At 45.7% G+C, this 15,277-nt stretch overlaps 3 protein-coding genes across 5 annotated transcripts; 1 reads left to right on the top strand and 2 right to left on the bottom strand.

The window, feature by feature from the left end:
- Positions 1-251: 251 nt before the first annotated feature.
- On the bottom strand, positions 252-3,293 carry lmod2a (leiomodin 2 (cardiac) a). Its single transcript, XM_011607142.2, is given in 3 exon segments — positions 252-1,258; positions 1,418-1,496; positions 3,090-3,293. Coding segments are annotated over 3 exon segments (1,290 nt in total).
- A 1,109-nt stretch (positions 3,294-4,402) lies between these two features.
- asb15a (ankyrin repeat and SOCS box containing 15a) lies at positions 4,403-9,100 on the bottom strand. 3 transcript variants are annotated; one of them, XM_029842235.1, is made up of 10 exons: positions 8,176-9,100; positions 7,836-7,974; positions 7,643-7,695; positions 7,407-7,538; positions 6,949-7,116; positions 6,467-6,712; positions 6,216-6,387; positions 5,621-6,146; positions 5,269-5,422; positions 4,403-5,039 (listed from the first exon to the last, which is right to left on the bottom strand). In XM_029842235.1, the coding sequence occupies exons 1-10, from the start codon at positions 8,384-8,386 to the stop codon at positions 4,873-4,875; spliced, it is 1,968 nt and encodes a 655-aa protein (XP_029698095.1). In that variant the 5' UTR covers positions 8,387-9,100; the 3' UTR covers positions 4,403-4,872. The 3 variants fall into 3 exon arrangements, with proteins under 3 accessions (XP_029698095.1, XP_029698096.1, XP_029698097.1); XM_029842236.1 differs by having other exon boundaries at positions 5,780-6,146; XM_029842237.1 differs by having other exon boundaries at positions 7,836-7,946; positions 8,176-8,275.
- A 228-nt stretch (positions 9,101-9,328) lies between these two features.
- Positions 9,329-14,698, top strand: iqub (IQ motif and ubiquitin domain containing). The gene is made up of 12 exons (XM_029842234.1): positions 9,329-9,626; positions 10,042-10,461; positions 10,774-10,938; positions 11,018-11,193; positions 11,592-11,747; positions 12,159-12,369; positions 12,454-12,629; positions 13,119-13,289; positions 13,385-13,561; positions 13,638-13,883; positions 13,949-14,134; positions 14,431-14,698. The coding sequence occupies exons 2-12, from the start codon at positions 10,326-10,328 to the stop codon at positions 14,620-14,622; spliced, it is 1,992 nt and encodes a 663-aa protein (XP_029698094.1). The 5' UTR covers positions 9,329-9,626; positions 10,042-10,325; the 3' UTR covers positions 14,623-14,698.
- The last annotated feature ends 579 nt before the right edge of the window (positions 14,699-15,277 follow it).

The raw sequence follows: 15,277 nt of genomic DNA, 5'->3' as shown, positions 1-15,277 counted from the left end.
TGATGTCGCATCCAGCACAGTTGATGAGCCTCAAGAACTGAATTCATAACAGGAAATTCATGTTTCTCGCAGATCCACCTAAAATGACAAAACACAACATTTCGTCACTGTCACCATCCTGGAAACAAACATGAACTGAGACTCCTCACAGACACCAGGACCACATGGAGACTTATCACAGACACCAGGACAAAGATAGTCATGTTGACTTATTTATTTAGCACCTCTGAAGCTTCTTATCAGTTAGGAAGTCACACTCTTGAGATGTGGCTGGACGGAGGTTTCACAACTGTGATGCTCTCTCTCTTGTCCTGCAGGTCAGATTCAGAGAACTTTACCCTTTTTAAGGACCTGATGCTGCTCGCTCTTATTGCCGCCATTAGGTCATCGTGACTCGATCTCTGAGGCGGAGGCAGGTTCGGTTCTTCTCGTCTCTTCTGCAGTGATGGCTTCAGAACATTCCTCAGATCTCTGAGAAGATCGCCGCTGTCTTTATAATCGTGGCTCTTCTTGAAGTTCTTCTGTCTGGGGTTCCATTCTTGGTGCTGGTTCTTGGTGGTGTCCCAGCCTTTGCGTTGTTTGATCATTTGGGCACTTTTCCTTATTGGAGGGTCTGAAGGTGAAGGAGAAGGATTCTTGTTCAGATTCTTCAGTGATTTAGACTGGGCCAGCTTCTCTGGAGGTCTGTTGTCTGCAGATGACCCTCGTCCTGGCCCATCTGTGGACATCTGCTGGGACTTCTGTCACAGCCTCCTCCGTTGTTGTTTGTCCTGATTGCGTGTTAGGATGTTAGGTGCCATCCTTGGACCTGGGAGATCAAACTGATAACCCAGTCTGAGAAGAGTGGTGTTCTCTCTTAATATGTTCACCATCTCCATTTCTACCTTTTCCCCACAGATGTGGTGTTGGTTGTAGAAGCGGAGTTCCATCAGTGTCTGGTTGTGCTGCAGTTCCCCCAGCAGTGCCAAGATACCATGACCAGACACAAAGTTGGACTCCGATGTTCAGTTTTGTGATAAAGCATTGCTGAGCATCTTGGAGATGGCGAAGGCCAAGTGATCATTGGCATGGGTGTTGGCATGGCTAAAGACGTGAACATGAGCATTTGTGCTAAGAGCCTCGGCAAAGCGGAGCAAAGTCTTCTTTGAGATATCTTCGATGTTGTTGAGGTTGACTTTGCTGGTGCTGGGATCATCAGACAGAATTTGCTCCAGAGTTCTGTTCACATTTGCCAGATTCCTGCTCTGCCAGTCAGAGACTGGATCCGGACCAGGATTCTGGGTCTGGTCCAGACAATCAGTCTTTCTGGACTCCTCTGTTGTACTGGCCTTCTGATGACTTTAAATCCAGATCAAAGAGTTTTTGAACTTGTCTTTGTTTTCCCGCTTGTCGTTTTTCAGACGTCTCCATGTTTCACCGTCCTTCCTGACGCTGAGGGCGGGGTCATCGTTGGTCACCGTCACTTGCTCTGCACAGTGGTCTGATGGTGGCTCCTCCTGCATAAGATTACAGGACAGAAGCATTGTGTCCGAAACCACCCCCATATACCCTAATAGTACACTCAATAGTGTGTACGCCATTTTGAAATAGTGTCCGAATTCTTAGTGAGCATCGCTGTACCCTATGTAGTGCACTTAATGTATCCCACAATGCACTGCGAAAAGTAGTGTACAACCGCTGCATCCTAACTTGGAAATGTATCCCATCAGCCTTTACGGTATCACGTGTTACCGTAAAGGCTGATGGGATACATTTTTTTTAACGTAATTTCTACTGTGCGGTTTGATATATGAAATTTCTGGGAAATAAGAAATCAATATGTAGTTTACAATTGTTTTCAGTAGGGGTCCAAGATGATCATCTTAAAAATATTACAACATAAATGTGTAAAAAAAAAAAATCAATCAACCTTCACTGCCCCCCCCCATCACACACACACACACACACACACACTTAAAATTGTTCTTTAGAATCGTCTGTTCCTCACCAGGCTAATTAAAATATTATTTGCAAAGATGAAAAGTAGCACTGGATCCATTTCTTGATGAAAATTTGCTTTATTAAATGTTTTCACTACAGTGGAATATGACTTGAGAATGTGCCATCATATCTTGGCTTGAAAATGTCCTGAGACACTAATTATTTTAGGTAATAAGTAATTGTTATTTTGTGGCGGACACATTGGGGTGTAACTCACACCCAGGTGATGCATGGGGTGGTGGGCGTGGTTAGCCCTTGATTTGATGCACTGTTCAACGCGCCAATTGGTATTGTCTGCCGGATGCAGAATAAAGACGTCTAAACCATCTGCTCTGTCCGAGTCGTTCCTCGTCCTGCCACAATTTTATTATTATTGACATTAATATTTTATTTTACTATATGAAGTTAGTTCTAGCGTAAAATATTGCATTTCCAAAAAACGACCGCTGAATGTATTGGGGTGTGTTTCGGATGGGTTAAAATAAGTAAATGGACCTGGCCACTTTTACCGTCGACCGTGGTTCGTAATTATTATGCGACAGCATGACGTCATTTTACGTGCGCCATAGTGTCCGAACGATAATTTTAAAGTCAGTGCACTACGTAGTTCACTCAATCCAAGTACCCATGTAGTGAGTAGTGAATAGGGAACGAGTGTGTGACACAGCGAAGATGTGATCATAGAGTGACTGCAGTTGCAGAAAACACACTTACACACACAGGAGCGTGTGATATTTATATTTCTTTGGTGGAAAGTCTTTCTGACTTTCATGTATTTCTTATTTGTCTTGTAGACATTTCCTCTGATTTTTCTGATTTCAGTTGTTAAATATGTCAACTTTTATCTGTTGAATCAGAAATGTTGCAACTTTATGAATTGTGGAATTTGTGGAGGAACAACATAGCACAGCTAAAAGCACTGCTGTCATGTGCTTCCGCCATCAGATATCAACGGCTTTATGTTAGAATTTTGCAGGAACCTAAAAAGAAAGTGATGATTGATTGAGGATGGTTCGTCTCTGTGGTTTAAGCATGTTCTGATGGTGTGATGCTCTGAACAAACCATCCTGCTGTAGCTCTCGAGCAGCTTATTGTTCTCCTCCCAGAACCTCAGCAAAGCGTCCCTGTTGAACAATCGGGGTCTTGACCGTCTGGACTCTCTGTCTCATTCCAATTGGAATATTGTCATCAAGATGGATCAGCTCCCTATCCAACTCCTGCAGCTCCTCAGAGGACAATGTTGCCAACAGTTCATCTTCATCCCCCTCCTCCTCATACATTTTCAGCTCTCTGTGGTACCCAAAGGAAGTCATGGTCCTAACAGGAATCAACCAGGATATCTGTTCAGTCCATCGTCTTCTGATCACTGATGTGGCCTGTAAGAAGGTCCAGAGTCTTCAAGGGAAAGGGGATGGAATGTGAGGGTCTTTTTTTAGGGAGGCCCACCAGAGGCTTACTGCAGGAATGTGAAGACTAAGTGCTGAAAGCTCATCAGACAATGAAGGAAACAGAAGGCAACTTTAGTTCAACTTTAACCTCAAACCTGGAGACGTGAAATCTTTGGCGTCTCATCTGCCTTGAAACAATTTTGATTGTATAAGACGCTATATAAATAAAGATTGATTTGATTTGAGATTGATCTGCCTGAATCTCGGAACAAGACTTCACAGATTAGAAAAGCATCAGTTTTCAACGGCTCCCTCAGAAACAACGTTTCTTGTGTGACTGCCTGGGAACAGCTGGAATCTCTCAATGAGCGGCTGTGTGGAGCTGCTCAACCCTAGTGTCAGATTACCAGACTGAAGTTAGAACGTGCCATAAATCTGCTGTTGGTCTGACCTTTGACCTGCATATAGATTTAGTTGGAGAAAGGTCACTTGTTCAAAGAAAGAAACATTAGTTCATCAGGCTTAATGAATGAATTTATCATTTAATGATGAAGGTTTAAGTTTAATGAAAGACTTTCAAGCAAGCCTTTAATATTTGGATATAATTGATTTTTTCGACAAGTTGAATTTGTCTGTTGACCTAATGGCAACAGTGTGGCCTTTGGCCTAATGGACTTCTACAGAATATAATAGTGCTGCAGAAGAAATTGTCATTTGATAATACAAATTTAATGTTGTTTTGAGGTGTCTCAGAGAACTTTCCAGAAGCAGAACCGGAGGCTGGATCATTTCGTCCTCATTACAGGTTGCTGCTCCTCTCTAGGTTTGACCTCTCTGCTGATCTCCTGATGTCCCTCCCGAGGATTCTAAACACCCTGAAAGGTTTCAACAATCCCTTTTACAGATTGAGAACTGAAAAGTGAAAAATCAGAGTTCATTTTAACATTGGCCCCTCTGAAGACAAAGGCACTCAGAAGAAACTTTTGATGTCAGAATTTCTGTTCTGCAGACACCAACTGAGATGATCTATCATGAAACCTCCTTCAATCAGTAATGTTTTAACAGAACAGCAGGTGGCCCTCAGAGTCTGCTGTCCAAAAGCTACTGCATTCCACCCAAAACCAGCAGAACCTTCAGGTGAAACATTTATTCACATTGTTTAATATTTTCATTCAACAAACTTTTGAACTTTCTTCTTGTATCCACACAAAGTTTATAATCACTGTGTGTGTGTGTGTGTGTGTGTGTGTGTGTGTGTGTGTGTGTGTGTGTGTGTGTGTGTGTGTGCGTGTGTGTGTGTGTGTGTGTGTGAAAGGAAGTCAATCTTTTTTTATTTTGCTGTTCAGCGTTTTTAACTATGGTAGCTCTGATGGTCCAAACATTAAACATCACAAAAAATTATAAACATCACAATCGTGTAAAAGTGATTGAAAAAAAGTTAATATAAAAAATTAATTCAAAGTAGTAAAAAGAGATGATGCATTCAGGTGAGGTCATGGTGCATTCAGGATCCTGTAGAAGTGTAGAGGTCAAGTTCCTGATACAGGAGGAACCTTTGTAGCCCTGGTGGGATGATGAGTGAATTCATGATTTCGAGGTTGTTGAGTCTCTTCAGAGTTAGGCTCCGCCTCATCCGTAACCTGCACAGGTGCCCCAGAGAGCGAGGGGTACCTAGGGGGTCATAGAAACAAGCCAATCAGATCACAGTTTTACCTGCAACAGGGACACAAAACATCCTGAGTGGCCCCGATGTTAGCAGGTTGTGGCTGATAAACACTGTGAATCTCCGTCATTAGCAGAAGTTCAGATGCTGCTCCTCAGGTTCAGGATTCTGGTTTAAGGTTCAGGGCCATCTCTCTGGGGTTCTGGATCGGGAAAAGCTGGAACTAAGAACACTCACCTAGGACTCGACGTATTTCAGGCCACTCTGATTGCTTCTCCAGGATGGCTCCTAGTCTGGAGCAGATGTGGACGTGGCTGGTGTAGTCCAGCAGGATCAGGACCACCTTCCCAGACAGATGCAGCACACAGCAAAGACTCATGAACTCACAGAACTGCAGAGAGGAGTGACACAACACAACTCAAACACACACTCCTAAAACACCAAGTAACTCTCTGGTGTTCTCAGACGTTCAATTCTCTCAGCTCAGAGTTTCCACTGGTGAACATGGGAGAGCAGAAGACCTCCTGCACACCTGCACACAGACAGGCTGATATCGGCAGCAGAGAACCTCATTTAAGTTGTGACTCACTGGAATTTTCCGCTGCCCCTCATCCCCAGTGTCAGAGGCGTTGTCATGGTGACACTGGAAGCACTTTTCTACATCATATCCGTTGTTGAGCAGAAGCCTCATCATCACTTCATCCTTGAGGCAGTACTGCAGGGCAGTGGGAAAGAGCGTGTCACTCACCACTGTAAAGTAACGGTTCACGTCTGCTTTGGACGCCAGGAGCAGCTTCACGATGTCATAGCAGCCAGACCGAACTGCCACCAGGAGGCAACACAATGGGTCTAGATCTGTCTTTGCACCGGAAGCCAACAGGATTCTGGTGCACTCCACATCTCCATTGGAGACAGCAAAGTACAGGGCGGTCCTCCTCATGTCTCGGTAGGTTTCAGACTTCCTGGCATCCATTCGATAGTTGACATCGAAGCCGTGAGCAAGCAGGAGCTCCAGGCAGCGCCTGTGGCCTCCCTCTGCTGCGGAGTGAACTGGGCTCTGACCCGCCTCTTTGATGGCCTTCTTGGTGGTCAGAGGTATCAACATCTTCACAGCTCTGCATGACAACAAATCAAGGTTGTGTCAGTCATCAGAAGGTCGTCCCACCCGTCAATCCAGAACTTACTGGTAGTGTCCAGCATACGCAGCCTTATGGATGGGCAGGTGTCCGGTGGCATTGGGCAGATTGGCGTCGGCTCCGTTGTCCAGCAGCAGTTGGATACAGGCTGTGTTTCCTGATCCAGCGGCATCCAGCAGGACGCTCTCCCCATTACAGGCCTGAGAGTTGATTCTGCTACCTGAGCAGGCACAAAGGAGATGGGACACCTCTGGCAGAGTGCACCAGCATTTAGACAAGTCTACTTTCATCATACTCACCACAGCTCAGCAGAACCTCTGCGATGTGGGCGTGGCCATATTCGGCCGCCACGGCGAGAGGTGTCGCACCCGTCACATCCTTGTGGTTCACACGGCCTCCATTCCTCAGCAACAGCATCAGGATGTCTGTGTTGCCCAGTTTGGCGGCTTCATGCGTCGCCGTCCAGTTCCTCCAGCAGACCTGCTCCGCCCAGGCACCGTAGGTGATCAGCAGGTGCGTCATCTCGTAAGAGCCCGCCTTCACTGCTGCCAGGTGGGACACATCAGCGGGTGTTGTTGAGAAGAAACGACAGAAGAAGTAAGATGGAGTCCTTCAGAGAGTCAATGGTGCTGCTGTTGCTCAGCTTTTCTATGATTTCAGGGTTTAACTGAGAGGAGATGTTAGAACTCAGGAGGAATTGCTGTGGCTGATGGACTCTGTAGCTGTCGTGTTAATGCGACTGATTCACCGGGCTAGGTTTTCATCCTCCCGCCATCTTTACCCAGCATCAGTGGCGACTCTTTCTTGCCGTTGGTATTGTGTGGCGATGCTCCGTGCTCCAGAAGCGTCCTCACATTGTGTGTCAGTCCAGCTATGACCGCAAGCGTCAGCGGCGTCTCTCCTTCTGCCGCCGCCGTCCTCTCCTCCAGGCTGAGCCGCTGAGTCGCCGCTGTAAACAAATGCAGATTATCAGGGTCCACATTCCTGGAGGTCGACTTGCTAACCTGGCAGCTGAGCAGCTCAACTCGATGTCCAGCTATGTCCTGGGTTATTTTTGTCAGTGAGAGCCAAACTTCTCATCTCAGTGATGTTTTCATCTTCAGCTGGCCTTACTACAATCTTGGTGCTTTTGTGTAAGTTAGCATATGGTTAGGACAGCAGCTAAGACGGTCAATTTATCAATCAGTGGAAAAACATCATCTGTGTGAACAAATCAATACATCATACAGAACAACTCACATCTCAAAACTGTCTTTAGAACTTCCAGAACTGGCTGGACTGCAGCTCGATGGAGCGGAAGACATCCACGACTGTCCCACTCTCTGAAGGCCCCAGAGCCCTTCAGCAGATCTGTGAGCACCAGCACCTCACCTTTCCAGTGCAGTAATATCAGGATATCCCATTGTTTGTAGGAAGACAAGATCAAAACCCGTTGAGCTGCTTGTTCTTTGATACTGAAGGTGAATCTCACCTACCTTGATCGATTGCAGCCAAAACTCTCAGGTTTTCATCCGTTTCTGCTGCTAAGCTAAGAGAGAAAGAATGAAGCCTCATCAGGGATTAGCATCCTCCGTTATGATTGTAATATTGCTACAGTAAGCTAGTATTTACTGAGCAGCACAGGCACTGCTAGTGTAGTTTTTGTCATACTGAAATGTTGTGTGGTACCTTGCTGCAGACTTCAGAAAGGATTCTTGGCAGGACTCGTGAATGTTTAGCTGGGTGATGTAGTCACTGAGCTCATCTTCACCATCTTCTTCATGAGTGTACATTGTCCTGCTGATGCTCATGTGAATAAAGGAGGTTTCTGAGGCACATTGGTAAACTCCCTTTAGACTGAGCACCATGTTAGCCAAATGTGTAAGCAAATGTCAGCTAATCCAGCTAGTCAAGACTCTGAATTGAGTCATAAATGACTATTTTCTCCTGCCTAAAAACAAAATTCAGCCAAAACTAAAAATTAAAACAGAAGATGTCCCAAATGTTGGAGGTTTGCTGAAGTTCTCACCTGGAGGTTTGCTGGTGGCGTGTTGCACTGCTGCTCTGATGAAGCATTTATATGTTGTGACCTGCTGGAGGGTCCAATCGCGGCTGCTGCTCTTAAATAGAGTCGGGTTACTAGACCCATTGTGCTGTCTAAGCTGGGTCTTTGTCGTATTTGGCAGAAATCTTCCTTTTCTGATCTCACAATTGTCTGGGGCTTTAGCTCGCCGACACATGTTGTTCGATTCAACATTTGTGCATTCACACAATTAAATTGATGATGATAATGATGGAGATTTCTCAAAAAAACAAAGGACAGTGGAGTGAATCCTGTTTTCTCTCAGATAGAGGAACATTTGAAGATTTTTAACTGTCAACTGTTTTAACACTTTCAAAATCATCCTGATGCCTTCAGCAAAATTCTGATAGTTGTCAGCATTAAAAGGGTCAGATTAGCTGCAGTGCTGAGAACAATCACAGCGTCCGTTTTCCTCACGTGTTTGCGTGAAGAGTATCAGTGGGTTTCTGGACTCCCCCCCCATCAGCAGCTGACTGGAGCTTTATCTGAAGGCGCCACATCTGACCCCCAGACTGAAATAACAACATATAGCTCAACATAAACCTCCCAAAGTGTCGCTGTCCACAGACGAGTGTCTGAACTCATCTGACAAACATGTTTCTGCCTCTAACTGTATGATTCATGTTGGAACCCATCAAAACTTTATTTTGAGCTCAAAGCAAACACAATCCCCCAAAATAGAATTCATCCACGTCATGTTCAAACTTTAAAAAGACACAAAAGTCCATTTTTGCACCAGTAACTTAATTTTTATGTATTTTAATACTTCCTACTTTCTCAGGGGTCAAAATTTGAGACAAAAGACCAGAAGGACAGGAAGACAATAATTTCAGGTTAAATATTTTTCCATTTCATCAGTTCAAAATTCACCAAAAACTTTTGATTTTACTGTTAAGTGTTGTTATTTGATGACACCCTTACCCTATTAGTTATAGTACTGTATTTTGTGGTATTGTACACTGTTTATGTCACGTGTAGGATGTGACGTTTTGCGCAGCGGAAGCTCCTTGTATGTTCCGGTTAAGAGCGCGGTATACCGAGTGAGTTCATGTTCCTGTAATAAATATGCTACCAGGCTGAAGACATTGGAGAGATTCGCTTGCTTATTCCTCAGTATGCATGGACGTTGTGCAGTAAAACTGGACACCTTGACAACAATGAACCGAATTTCTATAAATAAAGTCACAATGCTAATGTTTATTTTTGTGTATTTAAAGGCGGACCCAGTCCGCGATTGCTATAGCAACGCGTCAACTGACTTCGCGTGAACTCACGTAGCTGTTCAGAGGTATCTGGGCTGAGGTTTCTCACCTCTCCTCTGCCAGGACGGAAAAAAGAAACTTTCTGGGTGTCTTTTAAAGGAAACCGATATTTCCGCCGTTTTCGAACCGAAGTCGGTAAGTGATAATTGAATTTGAACTGTTGGAAGTGGCGGCAGGACGAAACTTCTGCGAAGAGCAGCGTCATCTGATGGCAAAGTGGACGCTTAGGAGCTGTTTCAGTTTGAGACTGGCGCGTCCCTGTCATAGTCCGACAGTTTTCACGTTTATCACAAAAATACAACAAAACCTGTGTCACGAGCAGGAATAGTGAATGTATGTCTAAATATTGTACCAAGAAAAAAGGTGTTAACCAAAATAAAGATCAAAGGATGGTAGGAGCTTTGATTTCATGCAGCATACTCTATTACAGCTGCGTTGTTGTATTTCAACCGCTTTTTCACCTTGACTAATATCGACAGTCAGCAGTTATGGAAATAATTACACAAGACAAGCAGGTGAGATATTGACAAGGGTGTTTGTTCTTCTGCAGGACAAACGGAGGGACACACACGCACTGGACTCCACCAGTAATTTAAATTAATCCATCAACATTTTGCAGTTTCACGGTTATATATGGCATGTTTGTGGTTCAGGCACCAAAAACGCCAAACCGTGCGCTTCAACGTGGACTGAGTTACTGCCACGATTTTCTGTGACGTTCAGATGTGCGGGGCCTCGGCGGAGTCTGCTCCGAACCTTGAGCAGGATCTGCCGCTGATCTATGAATGACCTTTGAAATGATTCACAGATCTTCATGCTCATGTCTGAAAGGTGATGGAAGATAAGAGAGAATCAAATCAGCAACGTGCTGCAGAACAGCCAACAGAGGGCAGCAGAGAGGCCACAGATGCGACCAGTCTGACCACATTTGAGACTAGTCTGACCACAGATGAGTCCAGTCTGACCATAGGTGAGTCTTTTTGGTCAGCACAGTCATCACTGCTGTGCAGATGTCTAGACCCTGAGCAATTAGCATCTGTGCTGACCGTTAACCACACTAAGAACGCCATAGAACATGATAGAATAATGTAGAATGTGAGAGAACAGCAACTCAATTTTTGACAGAAAAAAAAGGTTTCTTTTTTGTTGAACACTAAAATACAGCCAGCACCTGCTGGCCCAGCAGAATAATATCTACACCTGTGCTGGTGCACTTTGAAAGTGAATGTTTCAGGACAGGAAGAAGGTGGAGTCTGAGTGAAACCTCCATTCTTATGTACAGCAGTGGACGAACAGCATACTCTGACGGAGACGGGTGTCTTTAATGAATCCACCTTGATGGTGATGGAGGTTAGCTCCTCCCAACCAAGCACCTCCCCACTTCACCCCGTGATAACAATAGAGAATGACTTCATGCCAGATGTCCTCACGGTCCTGGTCCAGACTGGTAAGAAAGGAAATTGGAGGGAAGAAGAGGATGTTGTGCAGGAAGATCATCTGTGTTTAGATTGACTCCTTGATCTCAGATGAAGGTGACTACCAGGAGCTGATGGTAGAGATTGAGCATCCTTGCTATCAGAAAAGGTTCCTGGGAGGATACAGACACCAGCTGACAGGGGTGGAGTACCATCACGCAGCTGTGCAGACGCTGCAGAAGAAGAGACCTGACAGAGGAGTTCAGCTGTTCAGCCGCGACACACAGGTGACAGCAAAACACTAAAAACAACAACATCAGTTCAAGCTTTTACCACGGAGACAACAATGAATATAAAACATGTGCTGTTAAAATGTTTCTCTACTTAAAAGGTTTTTAACCTGAGAACACCAATATTTATCATAGTAACTATCACCACCACAACATAGTGCTCCCTCTGTCAACCAGTCCTCTCTGTACCAGTGTTAGCATTTCTCAGCAGATGTAGCTATGACCAGATGAGCAATCAGTCAGGTCATGGCTACATCTGCTGAGAAATGGTAAAATTTCACACTAAAATGCAGAAATAGTAAAATTTCTCAGCAGATGTAGCCACGAATTTCTCAGCAGATGTAGCCATGACCTGACTGATGTATTGATTGATTGTCTGTCTCTTGATTCATCAGACAGTGGAGCTCAGGTGTCAGGAGCAGCAGTGTGCAGTTGACGTCTCTACTCAGATGACCAGGGTCGGTTGTTTCGTCTCTTGTTGCCAGGACAAGCTGGTTTCTCCGGGCAACTACGCGACGGCTGGCGATTATCAGGAGTGGCGCCTGAGAGCCGTGAGTCCACACTGCCACTGGTGCTGTTTTACTGGATGTCTGTCTGGTAACAGATCATCAGCGGCTGTAGATGTTGTGGCTGTTGTGAATCATTGTTTCACAATGGATGTCACAGCAGTAAAAGCATCCAGCTGCTGATTTGTTGCTAAGCTACCAAATCATTTGGCAGCTTTTCCCCACTGACCAAAGTTCTGTAATTGTGTGCAGTTATAAAGTGTTCTATAAAGAGTTTCTGTCAATGATCAACCTGGGCCTGAGGAGCAATATCCCCCTACTGAAAAGAAATTGACAGCAGTTGGACTCAGAAATGCTTAATTAGTTGAGAATAGTCAGTGTTGAGAATATTTGTGCAGGGGTGGGTGTTGCTTATCAATCTGACGTCAGCCACTCACGTGGTGTTTTCTGCTCCAGGTGATCTGTCTGCAGTCTTTTGTGCGACGCTGGTTGGCCCAGCAGAAAGTGGGCATGCTGAAGATGGAACGGGATCACCGGCTCGCCTGGGAGAACGAGCAGGTCAGGAGGAGGCAGGAGGAAAAGAGGTACCAAATGAGGGAACGTCACCAGCGCTGGTCAAACCCACAGCGGCAGGAAGATTTCAATGACCTGTACCGCTCAGTGGCGAGTAAGACGTATTCCTTGTGTCATATGATTACAGACATGTTCTTTGATCAGGTTTTGAATATGAATTAATCCACATGTTTTTCAGAGTGGAGGATGATGGCGGAGCAGCAAATTTGCTCCACCCTAACAGGAGCTGAGAAGACGGCAGCGCTCTGCTCACTGGTCCAGCAGGAGACACAGCACATAGCCGCCATTGGGCGCCTTCAAATCAAGGCCAAGGCTAGCAACCATGACAGCTATGTCAGGAGGCTGCTGGACAAGGTCAGAGGTTATTACAGCTTTCACCTGTCTCCATCCATCATCTTTGAGTTCAGACATCTCCTCTCCCCAGAGTCTCTAAAGGTAGAATGGGGGGCTGTGTATTTAACCACCAGGCCCCCCTGCTGTGGAATCAGCTCTCTGTCCAGGTACGGGAGGCTGACTCTATCTCTACTTTTAAGATTAGACTTAAAACCTCCCCCTTTGAAAAAGCTTATTGTCAGTAATTCTGTAGTTCCTGTTATTATCCTAGACATAATTATCATATTTAGAGGGTCGTCTAATTATTAGGTTAACATCTTAGGTATGCTGCTATAGGCCGAGGCTGCCAGGGTTCAGAAACATGTTCACCTGGCAGGCCTCTGTCACACTGCTGGGTCATGGCTTCCTCTCCTCTCCTCTCCTCTCCTCTCCTCTCCTCTCCTCTCCTCTCCTCCCCTCCCCCCCCCCCCCCCCCCCCCCCCCTCATGCTAATATGTGATGCCGTGTCAGTCAGCAGCCCCTCATCGATGGCCAGCAGCAGGAGGTAAAACCATCGAGGTCGACAATCAGCAGATCAGGAGAGCAAGAGAACTGCGAGATGTTTACAACTCCATCATTGTGGCCCCTGAGAGCTCAGAGCAGAGAGTCTGTATGCTGAAGAAGCTAAGAGACACCGTCCAGGTGACACACACTCACACAATTGTGTGCGGGGATGTAGTGGACTTCCCTCTGAGAACGGTGGTTGTGGACCTGATGTTTGCTGCTTTTCTGGACAGGAAGACAGGTGTCAGCTGACAGAGGACATCATGGGCTTGATTAACAGGGAGGTGGATCTGATGAAACGAGGGGTCAGGTCAGACAATCTGGAGGGTTTGAGGAAAAGGATCAGCACGCTCTTCCTGCAGTACATCAAAAAACCAGAGGTTAACCCAGAAGTGTCCAAACTGCTGGAGGTGAGCAGCGCACCATCAGGGTCACCTCCTCATGGAAACACTGTTCAAACACACATCTTCTTCACCTTGACTCTAGGTTCCTCAGAGTCCCTCTCAGAAAATTGACACACTCTTCTGCCAGAGCTGCCATCGCGTCCTGCTCTCTACAAAGTTTAACTTGCCTGCTGGCAGCCACCAGATTAGTCGATGCCGTAGATGCACTGCGCTTGACAGTGTTGCCAGAACCCGCAAGGACGTCTGCAGCTACAAGAACATGCTGTTAAGACTGAGGGTTGAGGAGCAGCAGCTGAACAAAGAGGCCAGAATCACCTTCCTGCTGCAGGTCATCTCTCTAGTTTGGCCTTTTCCTCTGTCACAGCATCTTCATCAAAACTCATGTGTCTGTAGGTGGAGGATGTTCAGTACCTGGTGGAGGATGTCTGGACATTCTGCTCAGCCTTTAAAGACAGGAGCGACCTGGATGCTCTGGACTTTGTTCGCTGGGACCGTCGAAGAGACTGGAGTCCGTGGAACTGCATCCTGCTGCCCACAGAGGAAACTTCAAGCCACCTGGAGGTGAAAGATCTCCACAAGGTCTGTCCATACCCACAGGATCACCCAAAGCCCAGAATCACGAAACTCCTACCGTTAAAGGCGGATTGTCTTTATTCGTGAAAATTTCAAACTTTTACATCTTTAAATTTGAGGCTGAATTTAAGAGTTTATAACTTTCGCCAAATCCCAGCAATCACAAAGCTGCTGCTAGGACTCTAAAATCCCCAAACACAACTCAGCAGGTGGCTTACATTTGAGCTCCAGGTGGGGTCACCTAATATAACACTGTGTGTGTGTGTGTGTGTGTGTGTGTGTGTGTGTGCGCTTGTGCTCAGGTTTACAAGGCGGTGTTCATCCGCAGTATTGAGTACAGGCACCTGCTGGCCTGGCGTCATTTCAGACAGAACCCAGCGCTGGTGGAGTATCTCAGTTCCCATCCAGCAGCTGGACTCAACATTCAGCTGCTCTCCAGCCCCGTCTCCACGACGACAGATGAACAGGCTGCCGTCACCAGCTCAGCTACATAAATAACCCTCTCATCGTACTGTCCCCTTCCTGTTTTGTTCTGAAATGATGAAAATAAAAATATTTATCAAAATCTGACCACTGTTAAAACTGTTTCTTTTTGGCTTGTAGGCTTCATCATGAATCTGGCCCAGCAGTTATTGGGGCAAGAACAAGGGGCAGGTTCATCTCTCTCACACGCACACAGTCACACACACACGCACATGAACATGCAGACACACTCAAACAAACACACACACATCCACAAACAGAGATGTGCACACACACACAAACACATACATACACAAAGACATACACACAAACTTACACACAAACACATACAAAGGCAGCGAGAGAGGGAATCTTAAGATTAAGGCTTACAATAGAATAGTATATACTTAATCTAGTACAGTTGTTATTGCCCCTGGAGGATTGGAGGGTAATTACACCAATCACTCCATTAACACTTGTTTTCTTTCTGTGGTTTTAGAGGAGTTACATCTCTGTACTCTCGGTTTGATTGGATAGGAAATCCAATTGACTCCCCACCTTCAAATTTCTACAGTCTTGGGGTTTCTGGTGTTCAGACTTAACTGGTTTGTCAACAGAAAGTTTTCAGTATGAGCAGCAGGTGAGAGCAGTGCAACTGCTGCTGTGTGTACACTGATATCTGCAAAT

The sequence above is a fragment of the Takifugu rubripes genome, chromosome 9 (genome assembly GCF_901000725.2).
Source record: "Takifugu rubripes chromosome 9, fTakRub1.2, whole genome shotgun sequence".
NCBI classification, from domain to species: Eukaryota; Metazoa; Chordata; class Actinopteri; order Tetraodontiformes; family Tetraodontidae; genus Takifugu; species Takifugu rubripes.
Note: the sequence above shows the minus strand (reverse complement) of the source record. Positions and strands in the feature narration are given on the sequence as shown.